This window comes from Nerophis ophidion, linkage group LG17, assembly GCF_033978795.1.
Source record: "Nerophis ophidion isolate RoL-2023_Sa linkage group LG17, RoL_Noph_v1.0, whole genome shotgun sequence".
Lineage (NCBI taxonomy): Eukaryota > Metazoa > Chordata > Actinopteri > Syngnathiformes > Syngnathidae > Nerophis > Nerophis ophidion.
The window spans coordinates 37701053-37723624 of record NC_084627.1 but is presented as its reverse complement, the minus strand read 5'-3'; the positions used below and the strand labels follow the sequence as shown (position 1 = coordinate 37723624).

Below are 22572 nucleotides of genomic sequence, written 5' to 3'. Positions count from 1 at the left end.
ACCCTTTTACGAACCTCTCTTTGAACTCTTTTACGAACCTCTTTTTTGAACTCTTTTACGACCTTTTCTGTGAACTGTTTACGACCCCGTCCCTTTGGGAGCAGCTTTTGACATGTGGTCAGAGAAAGTCCAAATAAAGGCGTGGCGCAGTGGCAGAGTGGCCGTGCGCAACCCGAGGGTCCCTGGTTCAATTCCCTCCTAGTACCAACCTCGTCACGTCCGTTGTGTCCTGAGCAAGACACTTCACCCTTGCTCCTGATGGGTGCTGGTTAGCGCCTTGCATGGCAGCTCCCTCCATCAGTGTGTGAATGTGTGTTTGAATGGGTAAATGTGGAAGTAGTGTCAAAGCGCTTTGAGTACCTTGAAGGTAGAAAAGTGCTATACAAGTACAACCCATTTATCATTTATTTAAATACACACGGTGGACCAGGGGTTAGTGTGTCTGCCTCGCAATACAAAGGTCCTGAGTAGTCTGGGGTTCAATCCCGGGCTCGGGATCTTTCAGTGTGGAGTTTGCATGTCCTCCCCGTGAATGCGTGGGTTCCCTCCGGGTATTCCGGCTTCCTCCCACTTCCAAAGACATGCGCCTGGGGATAGGTTGATTGGCAACACTAAATTGGCCCTAGTGTGTGAATGTTGTCTGTCTATCTGTGTTGGCCTTGCGATGAGTTGGCGACTTGTCCAGGGTGTACTCTGCCTTCCGCCCGATTGTAGTTGATATAGGCACCAGCGCCCCCCGTGACCCCAAAGGGAATAAGCGGTAGAAAATTGATGGATGGATGGCATACAATCTTTCGCCAGAGTGTGCTGAGACACTTTACAAAAGTACAGACCAGATGTTTCTCCTCAAATTGAGCCGAATTGAATTCTGTCCGTGTTTAATTCTTTGCTTCTTGTCTTGTTTAATAGACGTCATCAGTGTTTGAACCTGACAGCTATCTCCTGCAACCTCGCATAGGACTGTCGTGCGTGGGGCCGCCATGGTTCGGGGTGTTGTCAGGGACAGAGAGGAAGCCGGTTCAACCCGCCCAGGTTGAATGCCGCCCCCAGACAAGACCAGACAAGACAAGTGTATTATATAAGGCATCACCATGGAGGCACTTTCACTTACTGCACTTTCATTTTATCATGTGCCTGCCTGTGGCATTTTGCTGTGATTTCAGACATGCAGGACACTTTTAACTCTATTTTGAATTCAAGCATTTTAGAAGCAGTCCCGCAGTGCATCTACAAAACCCAAAAGCAGTTGCGTAAATGGTAAATAAAAACAGAATACAATGAGTTGCAAATACTTTTCAACTTATATTCAATTGAATAAACTGCAAAGACAAGATACTTATTGTTTGAACTGAGAAACAATTTTTTTTGCAAATAACGATTAACTTAGAATTTATTGGCAGCAACATGTTGCAAAAAAGTTAGCACAGGGGCATTTTTACCACTGTGTTACATGGCCTTTCCTTTTAACAACACTCTTCACTCTTCATAATGTGCCACACATTTTCAATGGGACACAGGTCTGGACTACAGACAGGCCAGTCTAGTACCCGCACTCTTTTACTATGAAGCCACGCTGTTGTAACACGTGGCTTGGCATTGTCTTGCTGAAATAAGCAGGGGCGTCCATTATAATGTTGCTTGGATGGCAACATATGTTTCTCCAAAACCTGTTTGTATCTTTCAGCATTAATGGTACCTTCACAGATGTGTAAGTTACCCAAGCCTTGGGCACTAATACACCCCCATATCATCACAAATTCTGGCTTTTTGAACTTTGCGCCTATGTCAACCCGGATGGTTCTTTTCCTCTTTGTTACATAACGTCCAGAGTTTCCATAAATAATTTGAAATGTGAACGATTCAGACCACAGAACACTTTTCCACTTTGCATCAGTTCATCTTAGATGAGCTCGGGCCCAGCAAATCCAGTGGCGTTTCTGGGTGTTGTTGATAAATGGCTTTCGCTTTGTATAGTAGAGTTTTAACTTGCACTTACAGATGTAGCAACCGACTGTAGTTACTGACAGTGGTTTTCTGAAGTGTTCCTGAGCCCACGTGGTGATATACTTTACGCACTGATGTCGCTTTTTGATGCAGTTTCACCTGAGGGATCGAAGGTCACAAGCTTAGCCGCTTACGTGCAGTGATTTCTCCAGATTCTCTGAACCTTTTGATGGTATTACGTACCGTAGATGGGGAAATCCCTAAATTCCTTGCAATAGCTGGTTAAGAAATGTTGTTCTTAAGCTGTTGGGACAATTTGCTTACGCATTTGTTCACAAAGTGGTGACCCTCGCCCCATCCTTGTTTGTGAATGACTGAGCATTTAATGTAAGCTGCTTTTATACCCAATCATGGCACCCACCGGTTCCCAATCAGCCTGTTCACCTGTGGGATGTTCTAAATAAGTGTTTGATGAGCATTCCTCAACTTTCTCAATCTTTTTTGCCACTTATGCCAGTTGTCATGGACGCCCGTCCAACACAACGTTGCTTAAATGGCAACATATGTTGCTCCAAAACCTGTATGTACCTTTCAGCATTAATGGTGCCTTCACAGATGTGTAAGTTACCCATGCCTTGGGCCAGGAGTGTCAAACTCGTTTTCATTGAGGGCCACATCGCATTTATGGTTGCTCTCAGAGGGCCGCATTTCACAATGAGTAATATATGAATATACATGTATATATAGAATACATTAACAGTATATTTTTTTTACATAAACTGCAAAAAAAAAAAATAACTGGCAGCTCAAGTCACCAGAATTTTACAGTAAAAGCGGTGGTTTTTTTACCGCATATGAAAAAATTCAATAAATGGAATGGAATGGAGAAACAATACCACTGTTTTAGCGATAGAATTCAAGCAAAAACGCTGCCAGTTAGTTTTTCTTTTTTACTGTAAAATCTTGTTGTTTTAATGTTTTACTGTATATGAAAAAAAAAACAGTACCAAAGTTGATTTAACGGTAAAAAAAACTTAACCGTAGAATCTATACTCAATTTTACAATCTACAATTTGATTGATAATTTTTGGGGAAATTACTAGTCTAGCAGATATTTAAATGCAGTATTTATCTTTATTTCAACAAAAAATATTTTTGGAATATAATATGATTTTGATGATATTGAATTTTAAAATGTATGCAATTACATGCAGTACATGGTTTTTAATGTTAAAAGGGAAAGAACACATATATTTAGTAAGAAAAGACTAAGCATTTTATTAACGTATATTATTTCTGGGATTTCATGCGATGAGATGGTGACTTGTCCAGGGTGTACACCGCCTTCCGCCCGATTGTAGCTGAGATAGGCACCAGTGCCCCCCGCGACCCCAAAGGGAATAAGCGGTAGAAAATGGATGGATGGATTTCTGGGATTTCGCGGGACACCTGAAATAATGTGGTGGGCCAGATTTGGCCCCCGGGCCTTCAGTTTGACACTTGTGCCTTGGGCCGAAGGTGCGCTCTTTGGACAGAAACTGAACTTACTTCACTCAAGACGCAAAAAAATGCATACTTCAGAAATGTTTTTTTCATATAAGAAATATTTTGATCATATATATTCTATGTGAAAAAGACTAACATCATTAAAAAATACTAAAGGACACCAAAACGCACCAATCAAATTCATTTTAATCAGCCCCTTAAGTCCTCTACTAGCTATAAAATTAGGTGATGATGTTGCTGAATAGACCATATATCTAATATTTTTTATTTCTGACCGTTTAAAATGTCGACACACACATCTAGACGTAGGCTGGATTGTCTCTCCATCATCTGTTTTTGCAGCACGAGCACCTGTTTGCCCGTCCCTCTGACACGTGCTAAATAGTGCACGCAAAACACGGTCGAGTGTTAAGTCACATTACGCGTGCTAAATAAATATATTTGCATCTTCTCCTTTCACTACTGTGAGCGTTTTGATGATCAGTATATATTTTTCATATTAATGAAGACACACGCAAAATGGATTGCACGCCTTATTTTGGTCACTAAAGAGACGCAACCCACTTTGCACATTTTTAGTACAAACCCCGTTTCCATATGAGTTGGGGAAATTTTGTTAGATGTAAATATAAACAGAATACAATGATTTGCAAATCCTTTTCAACCCATATTCAATTGAATGCACTACAAAGACAACATATTTGATGTTCAAACTCATAAACTTATTTTTTTTTGCAAATAATAATTAACTTAAAATTTCATGGCTGCAACACGTGCCAAAGTAGTTGGGAAAGGGCATGTTCACCACTGTGTTACATCACCTTTTCTTTTAACAACACTCAATAAACGTTTGGGAACTGAGGAAACTAATTGTTAAAGCTTTGAAAGTGGAATTCTTTCCCATTCTTGTTTTATGTAGAGCTTCAGTCGTTCAACAGTTCGGGGTCTCCGCTGCCGTATTTTACGCTTCATAATGCGCCACACATTTTCGATGGCAGACAGGTCTGGACTGCAGACGGGACAGGAAAGTACCCACACTCTTTTTTTACAAAGCCACGCTGTTTTACACGTGCTGAATGTGGCTTGGTATTGTCTTGCTCGAAGTAAACAGGGGCGTCCATGAAAAAGACGGCGATTAGAGGGCAGCATATGTTCAAAATGACCGTAAGTCTTGAACTACACAAAGTATTTCAATGGTTGGAATCTGCTGTTTTGCATGATATACTAGTTACTATAGTCATCTAATTAGTTATTATGGTCATCTAATTAGTTACTATAGTCATCTAATTAGTTATTATGGTCATCTAATTAGTTACTATAGTCATCTAATTAGTTATTATGGTCATCTAATTAGTTACTATAGTCATCTAATTAGTTATTATGGTCATCTAATTAGTTACTATAGTCATATAATTAGTTACTATGGTCATCTAATTAGTTACTATGGTCATCTAATTAGTTATTATGGTCATCTAATTAGTTACTATAGTCATATAATTAGTTACTATAGTCATCTAATTAGTTACTATGGTCATCTAATTAGTTATTATGGTCATCTAATTAGTTACTATGGTTATGGTCATCTAATTAGTTACTATTGTCATCTAATTAGTTACTATAGTCATCTAATTAGTTACTATGGTCATCTAGTTACTATAGTCATCTAATTAGTTACTATGGTCATCTAATTAGTTACTATGGTCATCTAATTAGTTACTATAGTCATCTAATTAGTTACTATGTCATCTAATTAGTTACTATGGTCATCTAATTAGTTACTATGGTTATGGTCATCTAATTAGTTACTATTTAGATTAGATTAGATTAGATAGTACTTTATTTATTCCGTCAGGAGAGTTCCTTCAGGAAATTGTCATCTAATTAGTTACTATAGTCATCTAATTAGTTACTATAGTCATGTAATTAGTTACTATGGTCATCTAGTTACTATGGTCATCTAATTAGTTACTATGGTCATGTAATTAGTTACTATGGTCATCTAATTAGTTACTATGGTCATGTAATTAGTTACTATGGTCATCTAATTAGTTACTATGGTCATCTAATTAGTTACTATGGTCATCTAATTAGTTACTATAGTCATATAATTAGTTACTATAGTCATATAAATAGTTACTATGGTCATCTAATTAGTTACTATAGTCATCTTATTAGTTACTATGGTCATCTAATTAGTTACTATAGTCATCTTATTAGTTACTATGGTCATCTAATTAGTTACTATGGTCATCTAATTAGTTACTATAGTCATCTAATTAGTTACTATGGTCATCTAATTAGTTACTATGGTCGTCTAATTAGTTACTATAGTCATCTAATTAGTTACTATGGTCATCTAATTAGTTACTATAGTGAATTATGTTTATATAGCGCTTTTTCCTCAAGTGGCTCAAAACGCTTTACACAGTGAAACCCAATATCTAAGTTACAATTAAACCAGTGTGGGTGGCACTGGGAGCAGGTGGGTAAAGTGTCTTGCCCAAGGACACAACGGCATTGACTAGGATGGTGGACGCAGTCATCTAATTAGTTACTATGGTTGTCTAATTAGTTACTATGGTCATCTAAGTCACAGCAGCTCAAACGAGGCACCAAGCAGTGTGGGTGGGGAGCGTTTCCACAGAGTATTTCCAGAGCGGCCGGCCCGAAATGTGGATGTCAGGGAAAGATGCGGAAGGAGATTTTTACAACCAATTTCTAAAGCTTAGCGATATATCAGATATATCATATTGTAGGTGCGTTTATTTTTTACCCTTCGTGTTCATAGTTCGCTGTGTTTGTTGCATTTCGCTTGATTGTGAAGTGAAGTGAAGTGTGAGGTGAATTATATTTATATAGCGCTTTTTCTCTAGTGACTCAAAGCGCTTTACGTAGTGAAACCCAATATTTAAAGTACATTTAAACAAGTGTGGGTGGCACTGGGCGCAGGTGGACAAAGTGTCTTGCCCAAGGACACAACGGGAGTGACTAGGATGGCGGAAGCGGGGATCGAACCTGGAACCCTCAACTTGCTGGCACGGCCACTCTACCAACCAGGTATACTGCCCTGATTGTAAAATATTTCTAGCGATATGTTGTCAATATTCAGTCTTTTATCGTTCATAGTTAATATTGTTCATTCTTTATTTCCATGTACAAACCCCCTTTCCATATGAGTTGGGAAATTGTGTTAGATGTAAATATAAACGGAATACAATGATTTGCAAATTATTTTCAACCCATATTCAGTTGAATATGCTACAAAGACAACATATTTGATGTTCAAACTGATAAACTTTTTTTTTGTGTGCAAATAATCCTTAACTTTAGAATTTGATGCCATCAACACGTGACAAAGAAGTTGGGAAAGGTGGCAATAAATACTGATAAAGTTGAGGAATGCTCATCAAACACTTATTTGGAACATCTACACAGGTGTGCTGGCTAATTGGGAACAAGTGGGTGCCATGATTGGGAATAAAAGCAACTTCCGTGAAACGCTCAGTCATTCACAAACAAGGACTGGGAACGGTCACCACTTTCTGAACAAATGCGTGAGCAAATTGTCAAACAGTTTAAAAACAACATTTCTCAACGGGCTATTGCAAGACATTTAGGAATTTCACCATCTATGGTCCGTAACACCATCAAAATGTTCAGAGAATCTGGAGAAATCACTGCATGTAAGCGATGATATAACGGACCTTCATTCCCTCATGCGATACTGCATCAAAAACCGTCATCATTGTGTAAAGGATATCACCACATGGGCTCAGGAACACTTCATAAAACCACTGTCAGTAACTACGGTTTATCGCTACATCTGTAAGTGCAAGTTAAAATTACTATGCAAAGCCAAAGCCATTTATCAACAACACCCAGAAACGCCGCTGGGCCCGAGCTCATTCAAGATGGACTGATGCAAAGTGGAAAAGTGTTCTGTCGTCTGACGAGTCCACATTTCAAATTGTTTTTGGAAACGGTGAACGTTGTGTCCTCCGGACCAAAGAGGAAAAGAACCATCCGGACTGTTATAGGTGCAAAGTTGAAAAGCCCGCATCTTTGATGGTATGGGGGTGTATTAGTGCCCAAGGCATGGGTAACTTACACATCTGTGAAGGCACCATTAATGCTAAAAGGTACATACAGGTTTTGGAGCAACATATGTTGCCATCCAAGCAACGTTAACATGGACTCCCCCTGCTTATTTCAGCAAAACAATGCCGAGTCACTTGTTACAACAGCGTGGCTTCATAGTAAAAGAGTGCAGGTACTACACTGGCTTGCCTGTAGTCCAGACCTGTCTCTCATTTAGAATGTGTGACGCATTATGAAGCCTAAAATACCACAACAGAGACCCCGGACTGTTGAACAACTTAAGCTGTACATAAAACAAGAATGGGAAAGAATTCCACCTGAAAAGCTTCAAAAATGTCTCTCCTCAGTTCCCAAAGGTTTATTGAGTGTTCTTAAAAGAAAAGGTGAAGAAACACAGTGGTGAACATGCCCTTTCCCAACTACTTTTTAAGGTGATCTGTCATAACTTTTTTAGCATCCAATCAGGCATTATTGTAAGGTTTTGTATTAGTGTTCCTAAAAATAGATATACCGGCCCCCAGACACATTTTTTTTTCTGTAAATTTGGGCCCCCAAGTAGGGCTGGGTGATTTATCGATATATACGATATATCGCGGGTTTGTCTCTGTGCGAAATAGAAAATGACTATATCGTAATATTCGAGTATACGTTCTCACTCAGTTGCTTTTAGCTGCAGGCGTACACTTCAGGCTGTTCCTGCTCTTTCCTGTCTCTCTTCACAGACAAGCAGGCGCACCTTCTTACATACGTCACAAACTGTCACGTCACATACGTGTCCGCCCTCGCAGAGCAGAGAGATAGCATACTGGGCTACGTTAGCTGCTAACGTAGCCGTACGAGAGAAAGAAGGTGCAGATCTGGTAACAAATGAAGGAAGACTTAATTCGCAATAAAAAAAGCAGGGTTTTTATCGTCTGGCGGTGGTTTGGCTTTAAGTGGGAATATGTCGAACAGACAACCGTAATTTGTCAAGTGTGGGGGGGAAAAGCGTTGCTATAAAAAGTAGCATTACTGCTTATATGTAGCATCATTTGAAAAGTCACTCGCTAGAGAATGAAGAGAATTTCATAACCTTAGCAACCTACCACATAGTGAAGGACGAATACTATTTGATTTCCTATTATGCAGCTCATTTTTATTTGACACTTAAAATGTCTCTGACAATCTTGCACTTTATGTTTTGGAAATGACTTGAATGTTTGTGCCATTGCTTAATAACTTTAATAAATACACTTTTGGTCAATTGACTTAGTTGTGATTTCCCTCTCTGCATGAAATTTTAAAAGTAGCATATATGAATGCAGTATGAAGAAGAATGTTTTAATGTATACACATAGAATCATCATACTGCTGTGATTAGATGCATCAAGTGTTCATTTATATATATCGTATATCGCGATAAGGCCTAAAAATATTGCGATATTTAAAAAAGGCAATATCGCCCAGCCCTACCCCCAAGGCAAAATAATCGCCCAGGCCTGGCATGTAGGGAGGGATTAGCCAGATATAGTAACACACATAGATGAATGGAGTAGAAGAAAACAAACCTTTCGGCAGTCTGCAAAGAGATGTTGTTCAACTGAAGGATAGGGTCAGGAGTAGGAGGAGGGAAGTCCTCCATGATGTCAGTCTCTCTGATAGAAGGCGGCAGAGACGGAGGGCCAGGATTTTGGAGAAAGACATCGTCTAAGTCCTCGTTGCAGAGGAATAATGTTGGTTGCTGGCCGGACAAGTGGATGGATAGCTGAGAGGACGGAGACTCCGTATTTTCACTTTGCTTCCTCTCCGTTGTGGGGTCGAACGGGAAATGGAGCAGCGACGATGAGACCTGTTTGTCGTCTTCTTGAAGACATTCTCCTCTTCTGTCTAAACTAAAAGCTATTTCACTTTGAGCGTCCTTCGTAGTGCCGTCACTTAAACTGTGTCCTCTAGGTTTGTCGATAATTGCTTCACCAGGTATGCTGCTTTGAGGGACGTCTGGAAAGGTAGCAGCATCCAGGTGGGCTTGGATCAGACCCTGGTGAGCGGGCCACTCAGCCCCGCCTCTGTCCGGGCAGGTGAGTGGACAAGGAAGTCCCACGGAGGCTGCTAGAGAAGGGGTGCTATGAGCTCGCTGACGGTCCGTGTACTTCTGACGTCTGTGCCGCATCGACGCAGGAGTGTGGGAGGAGGTTGCATCTAGAAAAAGGACAATACGTTAAAATAAGTGTTGCGCTACTGAAAACAAAATACTCAAAATACATATTACACTTAGGGATGAGTGATACCGTATGTTCTAAAATCTGCATTGTGATATACAAAACCCAAAACCAATGAAGTTGGCACGTCGTGTAAGTCGTAAATTAAAAAAAAGAATACAATGATTTGCTAATCTTTTTCAACCTACAGTGGGGCAAAAAAGTATTTAGTCAGCCACCGATTGTGCAAGTTCTCCCACTTAAAATAATGACAGAGGTCTGTAATTTTCATCATAGGTACACTTCAACTGTGAGAGACAGAATGTGAAAAAAAACCCCCAGGAATTCACATTGTAGGAATTTTAAAGAATTTATTTGTAAATTATGGTGGAAAATAAGTATTTGGTCAACCATTCAAAGCTCTCACTGATGGAAGGAGGTTTTGGCTCAAAATCTCACGATACATGGCCCCATTCACTCTTTCCTTAACACGGATCAATCGTCCTGTCCCTTTAGCAGAAAAACAGCCCCACAGCATGATGTTTCCACCCCCATGCTTCACAGTAGGTATGGTGTTCTTGGGATGCAAATCAGTATTCTTCTTCCTCCAAACACGACGAGTTGAGTTTATACCAAAAAGTTCTTTTTTGGTTTCATCTGACCACATGACATTCTCCCAATCCTCTGGGCGGTATAGCTCAGTTGGTAGAGCGGCCGTGCCAGCAACTTGAGGGTTGCAGGTTCGATTCCCACTTCCACCATCCTAGTCACTGCCGTTGTGTCCTTGGGCAATACACTTTACCCACCTGCTCCCAGTGCCACCCAGACTGGTTTAAAAATGTAACTTAGATATTGGGTTTCACTATGTAAAGCGCTTTGAGTCACTAGAGAAAAGCGCTATATAAATATAATTCACTTCACTTCACTCTGCTGTATCATCCATGTATCCATTTTGGTATAAACTCAACTCGTCGTGTTTGAAGGAAGAAGAATACTGAGTTGCATCCTAAGAACACCATGCCTACTGTGAAGCATGGGGGTGTACATATCTCACTAAATAAGACCTACAATGTTTCAATGTCCACATTTCTCTGTTGATGCAATTGTTGATGACTAAAGTACTGATATCAACCAAAGCTCCTCATCCCACCCACCGGATTGTAAATAATATAAACAATTCAATGTATATACTATGATGATTAACCTGTGTGATGACTGTATTATGCTGATAGTATATATTTGTACCATGAATTGATTAACGTGGACCCCGACTTAAACAAGTTGAAAAACTTATTCGGGTGTTACCATTTAGTGGTCAATTGTACGGAATATGTACTGAACTGTGCAATCTACTAATAAAAGTATCAAACAATCAATCAATCAAAAAGTGTAAACATCGAACTGGAAAACGTTGTTATTTTTTGCAAATATTATCTCATTTGGAGTTTGGTGCCTGCGAAGTGTTTCGAAAAATCTGGCACAAGTGGCAAAAAAGACTGAGATTGTTGAGGAATGCTCATCAAACACTTATTTGGAACATCCCACAGGTCAACAGGCTAATTGGGAACAGGTGGGTGCCATGATTGCGTATGAAAGGGGGGCGGCATGGCGTAGTGGGTAGAGCGGCCGTGCCAGAAACCTGAGTGTTGCAGGTTCGCTCCCCGCCTATTGACATCCAAATCGCTGCCGTTGTGTCCTTGGGCAGGACACTTCACCCTTGCCGCCGGTGCCGCTCACACTGGTGAATGAATGAATGAATGATAGGTGGTGGTCGGAGGGGCCGTAGGCGCAAACTGGCAGCCACGCTTCCGTCAGTCTACCCCAGGGCAGCTGTGGCTATAGATGTAGCTTACCACCACCAGGTGTGAATGAATGTTGAGTCCCACTTCTCTGTGAGCGCTTTGAGTATCTAATAATAGAAAAACGCGATACAAATCTAATCCATTATTATTATTATTATTATTATTATAAAAGCAGTATCCAGGAAATGCTCAGTCATTCACAAACAAGGATGGGGCGAGGGTCACCACTTTGTGAACAAATGTGTGAGCAAATTGTCCAACATTTCTCAACAAGCTATTGCAAGGAATTTAGGGATTTCACCATCTACTGTCCATAATATCATCAAAAGTTTCATAGAATCTGGAGAAATCACTGCACCTAACATTTAATGCCCGTGATCTTCGATCCCTCAGGCGGTACTGCGTCGAAAAAGCGACATCCGTGTGTTAAGGATATCACCACATGGGCTCAGGAACACTTCAGAAAAACACTGTCAGTAACTACAGTTTGTCGCTACATCTCTAAGTGCAAATTAAACCTCTACTATGCAAAGCCAAAGCCATTTATCAACAACATCCAGAAACGCCGCCGGCTTCGCTGGGCCTGAGCTTATCTAAGATGGACTGACGCAAAGTGTGAAAGTGTTCTGTGGTCTGACGAATCCACATTTCAAATGTTTTTTTGAAACTGTGGACGTCGTGTCCTCTGGACCAAAGAAGAAAAGAACCATCAAGAATGTTCTGGCATGGGTAACTTACACATCTGTGAAGACATCAATAATGCTGAAAGGTACATACAGGTTTTGGAGCACCATATATTGCCATCCCAGCAACGTCTTTTTCATGGATGCCCCTGCTTATTTCAGCAAGACAATGCCAAGCCACGTGTTACAACAGTGTGGCTTTATAGTAAAAGAATGCGGGTACTTGACTGGCCTGCCTGTAGTCCAGACCTGTCTCTCATTGAAAATGTGTGGCGCATTATGAAGTCTAAAATACCACAACGGAGACACCAGACTGTTGAACAAGTTAAGCTGTACATCAAACAAGAATGGGGAAATAAATTCACCTGAAAAGCTTAAAAAATTAGTCTCCTTAGTTCCCAATCGTTTACTGAGTGTTGTTAAAAGGAAAGGCCATGTAACACAGTGGTAAAAATGCCCCTGTGCCAACTTTTCTGCAATGTGTTGCTGCCATTAAATTCTAAGGTAATGATTATTTGCAAAAAATAATTAAGTTTCTTATGTCAAACATTAAAACCTCTAAAGCACCTTTTAGCTCTTTTTTTCCAAAATTGTGTACACTACTGAATTGGGGTCTTATGGCTGTTTATGTGGACACTTATACTGCCATCTGGTGGTATCCGTATAGTACAACATACAATGGAATTTGGAATTAAAAAGTGCAAAAATAGGAATTAGCATGTCACTAAACAAGAAGTACACGTTAGTTACTTATGGACTAAGTCTGATACTTAGTTTTTATTCAAATTATGGTCCAATAAGCCCAAATAGCAAAGAGAAATAAAAAAAAAAACATGTAAAGAAACAGCTTGGGGCCTTAAGAGGCCAAATATCTTGTCTTTGCAGTCTATTCAATTGAATATAAGTTGAAAAGGATTAGCAAATCATTGTATTTTGTTTTTATTTACTGTTTACACAACGTGCCAACTTCACTGGTTTTGGGTTTTGCACAACAGACATTCAATGTGGATTGTGGAAACACGGCATTGGAGGAAAAACACATTATCAGAAGCAACAGAGTGGCGTACTATTGAGCCGGAAGGTTCTTTTGATCATCGTTATCATTTATTATGATTCCGTCGCTAATGAACTGCCAAATGAAGGATTAATTGCAAATGTTGATCCAAAATCAGAAAATGTCAACGTCAAGTTCGCAGCAAGGTTAAGAGATTAGGAGCAAGCCGTGTTTCAAAAAAGTAACTTTTTCATCAATTACTCACCGACTACTACTGTACCTGGTAAAAATGTTATTGCTCACCTGGAAAAGATCCAGCAGCACCGTTCTGTGATGGAGGAGGAGAGGAAAGTCCTTTTTGCAGCTTGTAGTCTGCAACTCTAAGAGATACCGACAGATCATTCAAGTCAATACACAGTACAATCGATGATTTAATTACAAATTGTATGTTTTGAACTATTACAAATCAGTGTACAATTACACTGATTTCTTGACAGGAAACATTGTCTGGCACAAACTTAAATATCAGCAGACACAAAGTAAACAAATGTATTGTTGATAATAGAGGTAATCATTATTATTATTCATTAATAATAGTGCTATTTTTTTATTGGTATTTTTATTGCTCCATTTGCAGTGCAATAATATTCATTGTCATTTCTGTGTTATTAATATTTACCCTATTTTCCGGACCATAGAGCGCACCGGCTTATAAGGCACATTGCCAATTAATTTTTTCGAGCTTTTTTAATATATAAGGCACACCCGATTAAAGGGCGCATTCAAGAAGTATTATATTTTTTGTCTAAATGTAAAACACTTCCTTGTGGTATACATGACATGTAAAAGTGGTTCTTTGGTCAAAATGTTGCATGGATTATGTTCAACAGATCATCTTTAAGCCGCATTCTGACAGTCGCTTGCGGATCCGCCGTTTTGTGGGCGGTGTTATTTACGTGGCTCACATTCGGCGGCGTCTTCTCCCCGTCATTTTTGTTGTAGCGGTGTAGCGTGCAAGGATGGGAGTGGAAGAAGTGTCAAAAGATGGAGCCAACTGTTTTAATGACATTCAGACTTTACTCGAATTAATAACGGAGCAGCATCTCCTCCTCCAGAAACAATAACAAGGCCGGAAATGTGTCCCGTGAAAAACCGTCTTATCGGAACTCTAATAACTTAAGTTCCTTGGGCGAATAATGTAAACTCCCTACACCGGTATGTTTTAGCGGTTTAAAGGCGAGTTTACTGACAGATACAAAGGCAAAGGATGCAATTTTTCAGGATTCATGCAGATCCCAAATACAGATCAGCATGTACCATAAGGTAAGAAAAGTTGCTTTTGTATAATATTGCGAAACAAAACGCCAGATAGTATGTCTTACCTTATACACACCATAATACTCCCGTCCAAAAGCGGAACCTAGTAACTCACTTCTAGAGATACCCTTGAGATACTAGGTCTTTCTGTTGTATCTACGCGGTTATGTGGTAGTTGCTAGGTCCTGCCATGCGCGTAACAGCTTACTTACGGAACAAATTACAATATCGCATACACTAATGTAAAGCATATCACCTAGTAACTCCAAAATTATTATCAGCTCAGTTTTAACCAAAATTGAGTTACTGGGTTTTGCCTTTGGACGGGAGAATAATACTCCTATGTTAAAGCACAGTACAATCCGTCAAGCGGTGCCGCTTCACAGCTTACCAAAGTCGTACAAAAACATTTTGATAGATTTTTGAGCGCCGTGCGTAATGTTCTATATTTTCAATTCAAAATTTAAAATGTTGGTGTTTACTTGAGACATATTGCCATCATAATGCAGCCTACACTTTTCTTTTATGTTTAAATGCCATTTACTGGTCACACTTATCATCACACCATGTACCAGATAAAATAGCTTCGAGGTGGGTAAGCTCAACCAAACGTATTTCTTACATTAGGCGCACCGGGTTAAAAGGCACACAGTTTTGAAAAAAAATAATAATTTTAAGTGCGCCTAATAGTCCCGAAAATACGGTACATCATTTTTTGCAGATATCAGATCGGATCGCGACACCCCAAACATAGGGCTGGGCGATATATCAACATACTCAATACAGTGTACGATATAGAAAATGACTACATCGTGATATTCCAGTATACGTTCTCACGCAGTTGCTTTACACTGCAGGCTCTTCTCACTCTTTCCCGTCTCGCCTTCTCACAGAGACGTAAAACAAGCGCACCTTCTTACATACGTCACATACGTATATGCCCTCGTGGAGCAGAGCGGTAGCGGCCTGGATAACGTTAGCTGTGATGCGAGTGGTAATACGAGAGAAAAAAAGTGCCAATCTGGTAACAAAAGAAGGAAGAATTCCCAAGAAAAACAGCAGGGGGTCCATCATCTGGCGGTGGTTTGGCTTCAAGTGGGAAGACAACCCTAATTTGTCAAGTGTGGGGCAAAAAGTAGCGTCATTTAAAGTCACCCACTAGAGAATGAAGAGTGTTTGAAACTCCGCATTTCAACATCTCCATTCGGTGCCACACCCACAAAATGCCTGAGCAACCATTTCCAGATTAACACCGTATGAAAAAAATAGTCAACAACAGAAGGAGATAACGTCCACAGGAACCTACCACATAGTGAAGGACATACACTATTTGATTTCCTATTATGCAGCTCTTTTTTATTTGACAGTCATTGAAATATATTGTGTGACATCATGCACAAAAGTGCACTTTATTTGTTTTAAACTATTGTAGTGGCGTTCTGTACAAAAAAGTGCACTTTGATTTAGTGTTGTTTTGATACGTCATTTTAGTGACATCATGCACAAAAGTGCACTAATAGCTTGCTTTAAAATGTCTCTGACAATCTTGCACTTTATGTTTTGAAATGAATGTTTGTGCCACTGCTTAATAACTGTTTAATAAATACAGTTTTGGTTCATTGACTTAGTTGTGGTTTCCCTCTCTGCATGAAAGTTTAAAATGAGCATATATTAATGCAGTATGAACAAGAATGTTTTAATGTAGACACATAGAATCATCATACTGCTGTGATTATATGCATCAGGTGTTCATTCAAGACTAAGGCAAAATATGGAGATATATATCGTGTATCGCAGGGGTCACCAACCTTTTTGAAACCAAGAGCTACTTCTTGAGTACTGATTAATGCGAAGGGCTACCAGTTTGATGAGCACTTAAATAAATTGCCGGAAATAGCCAATTTGCTCAATTCAACTTTAATAAATAAATCTATATGTATAAAAAAATGGGTATTTCTGTCTGTCATTCTGTCGTACATTTTTTTTTCCTTTTACGGAAGGTTTTTTGTAGAGAATAAATGATGAAAAAACCACTTAATTGAACGGTTTAAAAGAGGAGAAAACACGAAAAAAATGAAAATATTATTTTGAAACATAGTTTATCTTCAATTTCGACTCTTTAAAATTCATAATTCAACCGAAAAAAAATGAAGAGAAAAACTAGCTAATTTGAATCTTTTTGAAAAAATTAAAAAAAGAATTGATGGAACATCATTAGTAATTTTTCCTGATTAAGATTAATTTTAGAATTTTGATGACATGTTTTAAATAGGTTAAAATCCAATCTGCACTTTGTTATAATATATGACACATTGGACCAAGCTATATTTCTAACAAAGACAAATCATTATTTCTTCTAGATTTTCCAGAACAAAATTTTTAAAATAAATTCAAAAGACTTTGAAATAAGATTTAAATTTGATTCTACAGATTTTCTAGATGTGCCAGAATATTTTTGTTGAATTTTAATCATAATATGTTTGAAGAAATATTTCACAAATATTCTTTGTCGAAAAAACAGAAGCTAAAATGAAGAATTCAATTAAAATGTATTTATTATTCTTTACAATAAAAAAAAAATACTTGAACATTGATTTAAATTGTCAGGAAAGAAGAGGAAGGAATTTAAAAGGTAAAAAGGTATATGTGTTTAAAAATCCCAAAATAATTTTTAAGGGTGTATTTTTTCTCTAAAATTGTCTTTCTGAAAGTTATAAGAAGCCAAGTAAAAAAAATAATGAATTTATTTAAACAAGTGAAGACCATCCATCCATCCATTTCCTACCGCTTATTCCCTTTTGGGGTCGCGGGGGGCGCTGGCGCCTATCTCAGCTACAATCGGGCGGAAGGCGGGGTACACCCTGGACAAGTCGCCACCTCATCGCAGGGCCAACACAGATAGACAGACAACATTCACACAGTAGGGCCAATTTAGTGTTGCCAATCAACCTATCCCCAGGTGCATGTTTTTGGAAGTGGGAGGAAGCCGGAGTACCCGGAGGGAACCCACGCATTCACGGGGAGAACATGCAAACTCCACACAGAAATATCCCGAGCCTGGATTTGAACCCAGGACTGCAGGAACTTCGTATTGTGAGGCAGACGCACTAACCTCTCTGCCACCGTGAAGCCCACAAGTGAAGACCATGTCTTTAAAATATTTTCTTGGATTTTCAAATTCTATTTGAGTTTTGTCTCGCATTAAATAGAAAATTTCAAGCAAAGTGAGACCAGCTTGCTAGTAAATAAATACAATTTAAAAGATAGAGACAGCTCACTGGTAAGTGCTGCTATTTGAGCTATTTTTAGAACAGGCCAGCGGGCGACTCATCTGGTCCTAACAAGCGACCTGGTGCCCACGGGCACCGCGTTGGGGACCCCTGTTGTATCGTGATATGGCCTAAAAATATCGAGATATTAAAAAAAGGCCATATCGCACAGCCCTACACTAATATTAATTAACTCATGTTGGATTTGTTATGGCATCTTAAATGTCCAAAATGTATTGAAGTTGTCCATTGAATTTTGTGGACACCCCTGTAATCTGCATCTGTTCCAATAGAACTGTATCATGTCCCCCCTTAGCTCCTATTTAAAATACTCTTTGTATGGATGTTTTCCACATGTATTTATTCATATCTTTGCTTTCTTCTTAACTTCTTACTTACTCTTATGAGCTGCCTTAAAACACTTATGCAGTCCTTCCCCTCGAGTGGAATCGCAGGGTGGACATACAGCATTTACCTGTCCGCAGTCTTGGTGCCGTGCACAGGTTCAGCGATGGCGGCATCAAACATCTTCAGGTTCTCTGACGGTATGTCCTGAAATACACACATTTTATTGTCTTAAAACCCCATGGAAGTTCATCCGATGTTGCCTCTATGGTATACGCCACTCCAAGCACACGCAGAGCCATGCTATATAAAAAGAGGACATTTTTTTAATAACCCCGTTTCCATATGAGTTGGAAAATTGTGTTAGATGTAAACATAAACGGAATACAATGATTTGCAAATAATTTTCAACCCATATTCAGTTGAATATGCTACAACGACAAAATATTTGATGTTCAAACTGATAAACTTTTTTTTTTGTGCAAATCATCATTAACTTTTGAATTTGATGCCAGCAACATGTGACAAAGAAGTTGGGAAAAGTGTCAATAAATACTGATTAAGTTGAGGAATGCTCATCCAACACTTATTTGGAACATCCCACAGTTGTGCAGGCTAATTGGGAACAGGTGGGTGCCATGATTGGGTATAAAAGAAGCTTCCATGAAATGCTAAGTAATTCACAAACAATGATGGGTGAGGGTCAGCACTTTGTAAGCAAATTGTTGAACAGTTTTAGAACAACATTTCTCAACGAGCTATTGCAAGGAATTTAGGGATTTTACCATCTACGGTCCGTAAAATCATCAAAAAGTTCAGAGAATCTGGAGAAATCACTGCACGTAAGGGATGATATCACGGACTATTGATCCCTTAGGCGGTACTGCATCAAAAACCGACATCGGTGTGTAAAGGATATCACCACATGGGCTCAGGAACACTTCATAAAACCACTGTCAGTAACTACAGTTGGTCGCTACATCTGTAAGTGCAAGTTAAAACTCTACTATGCAAAGCCAAACCCATTTTTAAACAATATCCTGAAATGCCGCCGGCTAGGCTGGGCCCGAGCTCATCTGAGATGGACTGATGCAAAGTGGAAAAGTGTTCTGTGGTCTGACGAGTCCACATTTCAAATAGTTTTTGGAAACTGTGGACATCGTATCCTCCAGAACAAAGAGGAAAAGAACCATGCGGATTGTTATAGGCGCAAAGTTCAAAAGCCAGCATCTGTGACGGTATGGGAGTGTGTTAGTGCCCAAGGCATGGGTGTCAAACCGCGGTGAGGGAAGTCTTGTTTGTTTTTCTGTGACTTATGTGTTTTATTTTGAAAAGCTACCCTCTTGTTTCAGATCACGGGTCCTTCCTCTTGTGTCACCAGTCTGACGTCATCCTTGATTCCTGATTGCTTCCACCTGTTCCCCATCACTCTCACGTCCTATTTAAGCTCACTTCTCCGTTTGTCCTTTGACAGATCGTCTCGTCTATCGTGCCTTCTAGCGTCCATGTTCATTTCCTCCTTGCCTTGCTCCTGTTTTTTCTTGTTCTCCTTAATTTTTGATCATAGCATTTATTTTTTTGCTGAAATTTTGAGTTTACTTTTTCCTCCTTCGAGCGTCCTTAGTTTTCCTTCGTCGACCTAATTGTTGAGTTTTGTGTTATTCCAAATTTCGTTTTATTTCCTCATTGATTGAGTGATTTTTTGTTTATTCATAGATATTGTATTTGTATGTATTATTAGAGTTTATTTTTCCTCCTGTTGGAGTGCTTTTTGTTAATTCTTCTTGATATTCTATTTTAGTTAGGTTATTTTCTTAAAGTAGTATTCCTCCTTTTTTTTGGAGTGATTTTTGAGTTAAGTGTTTATCCTCTGATTTATTTTCCGTACGTTATATATATTTTTGTGAAATACTTTTTTACCGGAGGTTAAAAAGTTATTTCAAAATAAAAGCTGTTATTTTTGTAAACCTCCTCTCTGCATTTGGGTCCTCTCATTTCCAAGTCGTAACAATGGGTAACTTACACATCTGTGAAAGCACCATTAATCCTGAAAGGTACAAACAGGTTTTGGAGCAACATATGTTGCCATTCAAGAAACATTATCATGGACGCCCCTGCTTATTTCAGCAAGACAATGCCAAGCCACGTGTTACAAAAGCCTGGCTTCAAGGTAAAAGAGTGCGGGTACTAGACTGGCCTGCCTGTAGTCCAGACCTGTCTCTCATTGAAAATGTGTGGCACTTTATGAAGCGTAAAATACCACAACGGAGACCTCGGAGAACTGTTGAAAACTTAAGCTGTACATCAAGCAAGAACGGGAAATAATTCCACTTGAAAAGCTCCAAAAATTGGTCTCCTCATTTCCCAAACTGAGTGTTGTTAAAAGGAAAGGCCATGTAACACAGTGGTAAAAATGCCCCTGTGCAAACTTTTTTGCAATGTGCTGCTGCCATTACATTCTAAGTTAATGATGAGCAAGGACAAAGTGAAAGCATCAAATTTAAATTTGTGACAGAACTTTCTGATTAAATAAATATATGAAAACACCGGATCATACAAATAGTCATTGTTTTTATTCGGTGCTGACTCAGTGCTCACGTGCCGTGAATTAATGCGGCTCATCTAGGAAAAAGTGTATTGTTAGTATTCAAGTATACTTTTGACAACCCTAGTAAAAACTATATGTTTGTGCTGATATTGGTATCGGCCGATAGTCAAGTCTGCAATGATGGTATCGTATCGAAAGTCAAAAAGGTGTATCGGGACACATTATTTTAAAGCACCGGTTAAAGCGTTGGTACTTTTTAAATTTGGCGCTGGTGAATATATATTTTGTTGCTGAAAGGGGAATTGCACTTTTTTGTGGAATTTTGCCTATCATCAAAGTATTTTTTTATGCATCCTAACATGATAATAATGGTGAAGTGAAGTGAAGTGAGGTATATTTATATAGTGCTTTTCTCTAGTGACTCAAAGCGCTTTACATAGTAAAAACCCAATATCTAAGTTACATTTAAACCAGTGCGGGTGGCACTGGGAGCAGCTGCGTAAAGTCTCTTGCCCAAGGACACAACGGCAGTGACTAGGATGGCCGAAGTGGGGATCGGACCTGGAACCCTCAAGTTGCTGGCACGGGCACTTTACCAACCGAGCTATACCGCCCCAATAATCCCCTCAATTCCCCCCCAAAACGGATTAACTGGCTGGAATATAAAGACAATATAACATACATCCATACATTTGGATGCATATACAAAAGTGCATTATAGTTATCTGTACTGTAATCTATTTATTTATATTTGCACCTTATTGCTCTTTTATCCTGCACTACTATGAGCTAATGCAACAAAATGTTGTTCTTCATCTGTACTTTAAAGTTCAAATTTGAATGACAATAAAAGGAAGTCTAAGTTCTAAGTCTGAGGTCCAGAAGTGGCTGGTTGCATCAGCTCTGCTCTTTTTAATGTCTTTATTGCCCTTTGTGTTCTTTGATGTTTACTTCTAAAATATGGTAAATAACAGTCATCTTACAGCAGGTTCCTCTATTCTGCCCAGAAAACCCAATAAAATAAAAAAAAAATAGAAAAACCGCGGCGTCTTGATCACAAGCTTGTGGGCCTACACTGACATCACCGAGTGGTTCGGCTGATTCCTCGCTTCCTTGCCCGTCAAAGTTTACTGTAGATCATAAATCAGGGCGAGAACGGCACAAGACGCTTCTATTCGCCAGGATTATGAGTCATTCTTGATCTAAACGGGGCTATGACACCATCCTATTAGTCGGCATTCTAATGACAGCAGACATTGTACAGTAAGTGACGTTTTATTATGTTTGTTGACTCTCATGAAGTCAGCAGTGAGTAATCACTGATGTTGTTGAAAAAAGCAAATGTGATGCATTTTGTAAATTAATGCGCCGTGCATGCTTATAATTATTAGAATACATAAATATTAAGTGTTATTATAAATAAGCCCGATACTACATTACATATATACTTACAATATGTATATACAACTCTAATGTAGGCTTTTGGATTTTTTAAGGGCTTGTTTGCAAAATACATTAGGAAGCAGACTTCTGATCATATGTATTTACTAGAGATGTCCGATAATGGCTTTTTTGCCGATATCCAACTCTTGATTACCGATTCCGATATCAACCAATACAGATATATACAGTCGTGGAATTAACACATTATTATGCCTCACTATGTTGTGATGCCCCGCTGGATGCATTAAACAATGTAACGAGGTTTTACAAAACAAGTCAACTCAAGTTATGGGAAAAAATGCCATCATGGAACTGCCATTTTTATTATTGAAGTCACAAAGTGCATTATTTTTTTTTAACATGCCTCAAAACAGCAGCTTGGAATTCGGGACATGCATGAGAAGGTTGAGGTGGGCGTGGGGGGGTCAGGGTTGAAGTGGAGTAGG

The 22572-nt window shown here is 39.1% G+C and overlaps 1 protein-coding gene across 1 annotated transcript in view; it reads right to left on the bottom strand.

The window, feature by feature from the left end:
* The window catches only part of shroom3 (shroom family member 3), a 214179-nt gene that overhangs the window by 11584 nt on the left and 180023 nt on the right, over positions 1-22572 (bottom strand). The window contains 3 exon segments of the mRNA XM_061876895.1: positions 9096-9726; positions 13508-13584; positions 18266-18342. Coding sequence (XP_061732879.1) covers positions 9096-9726; positions 13508-13584; positions 18266-18342 — 785 coding nt within the window.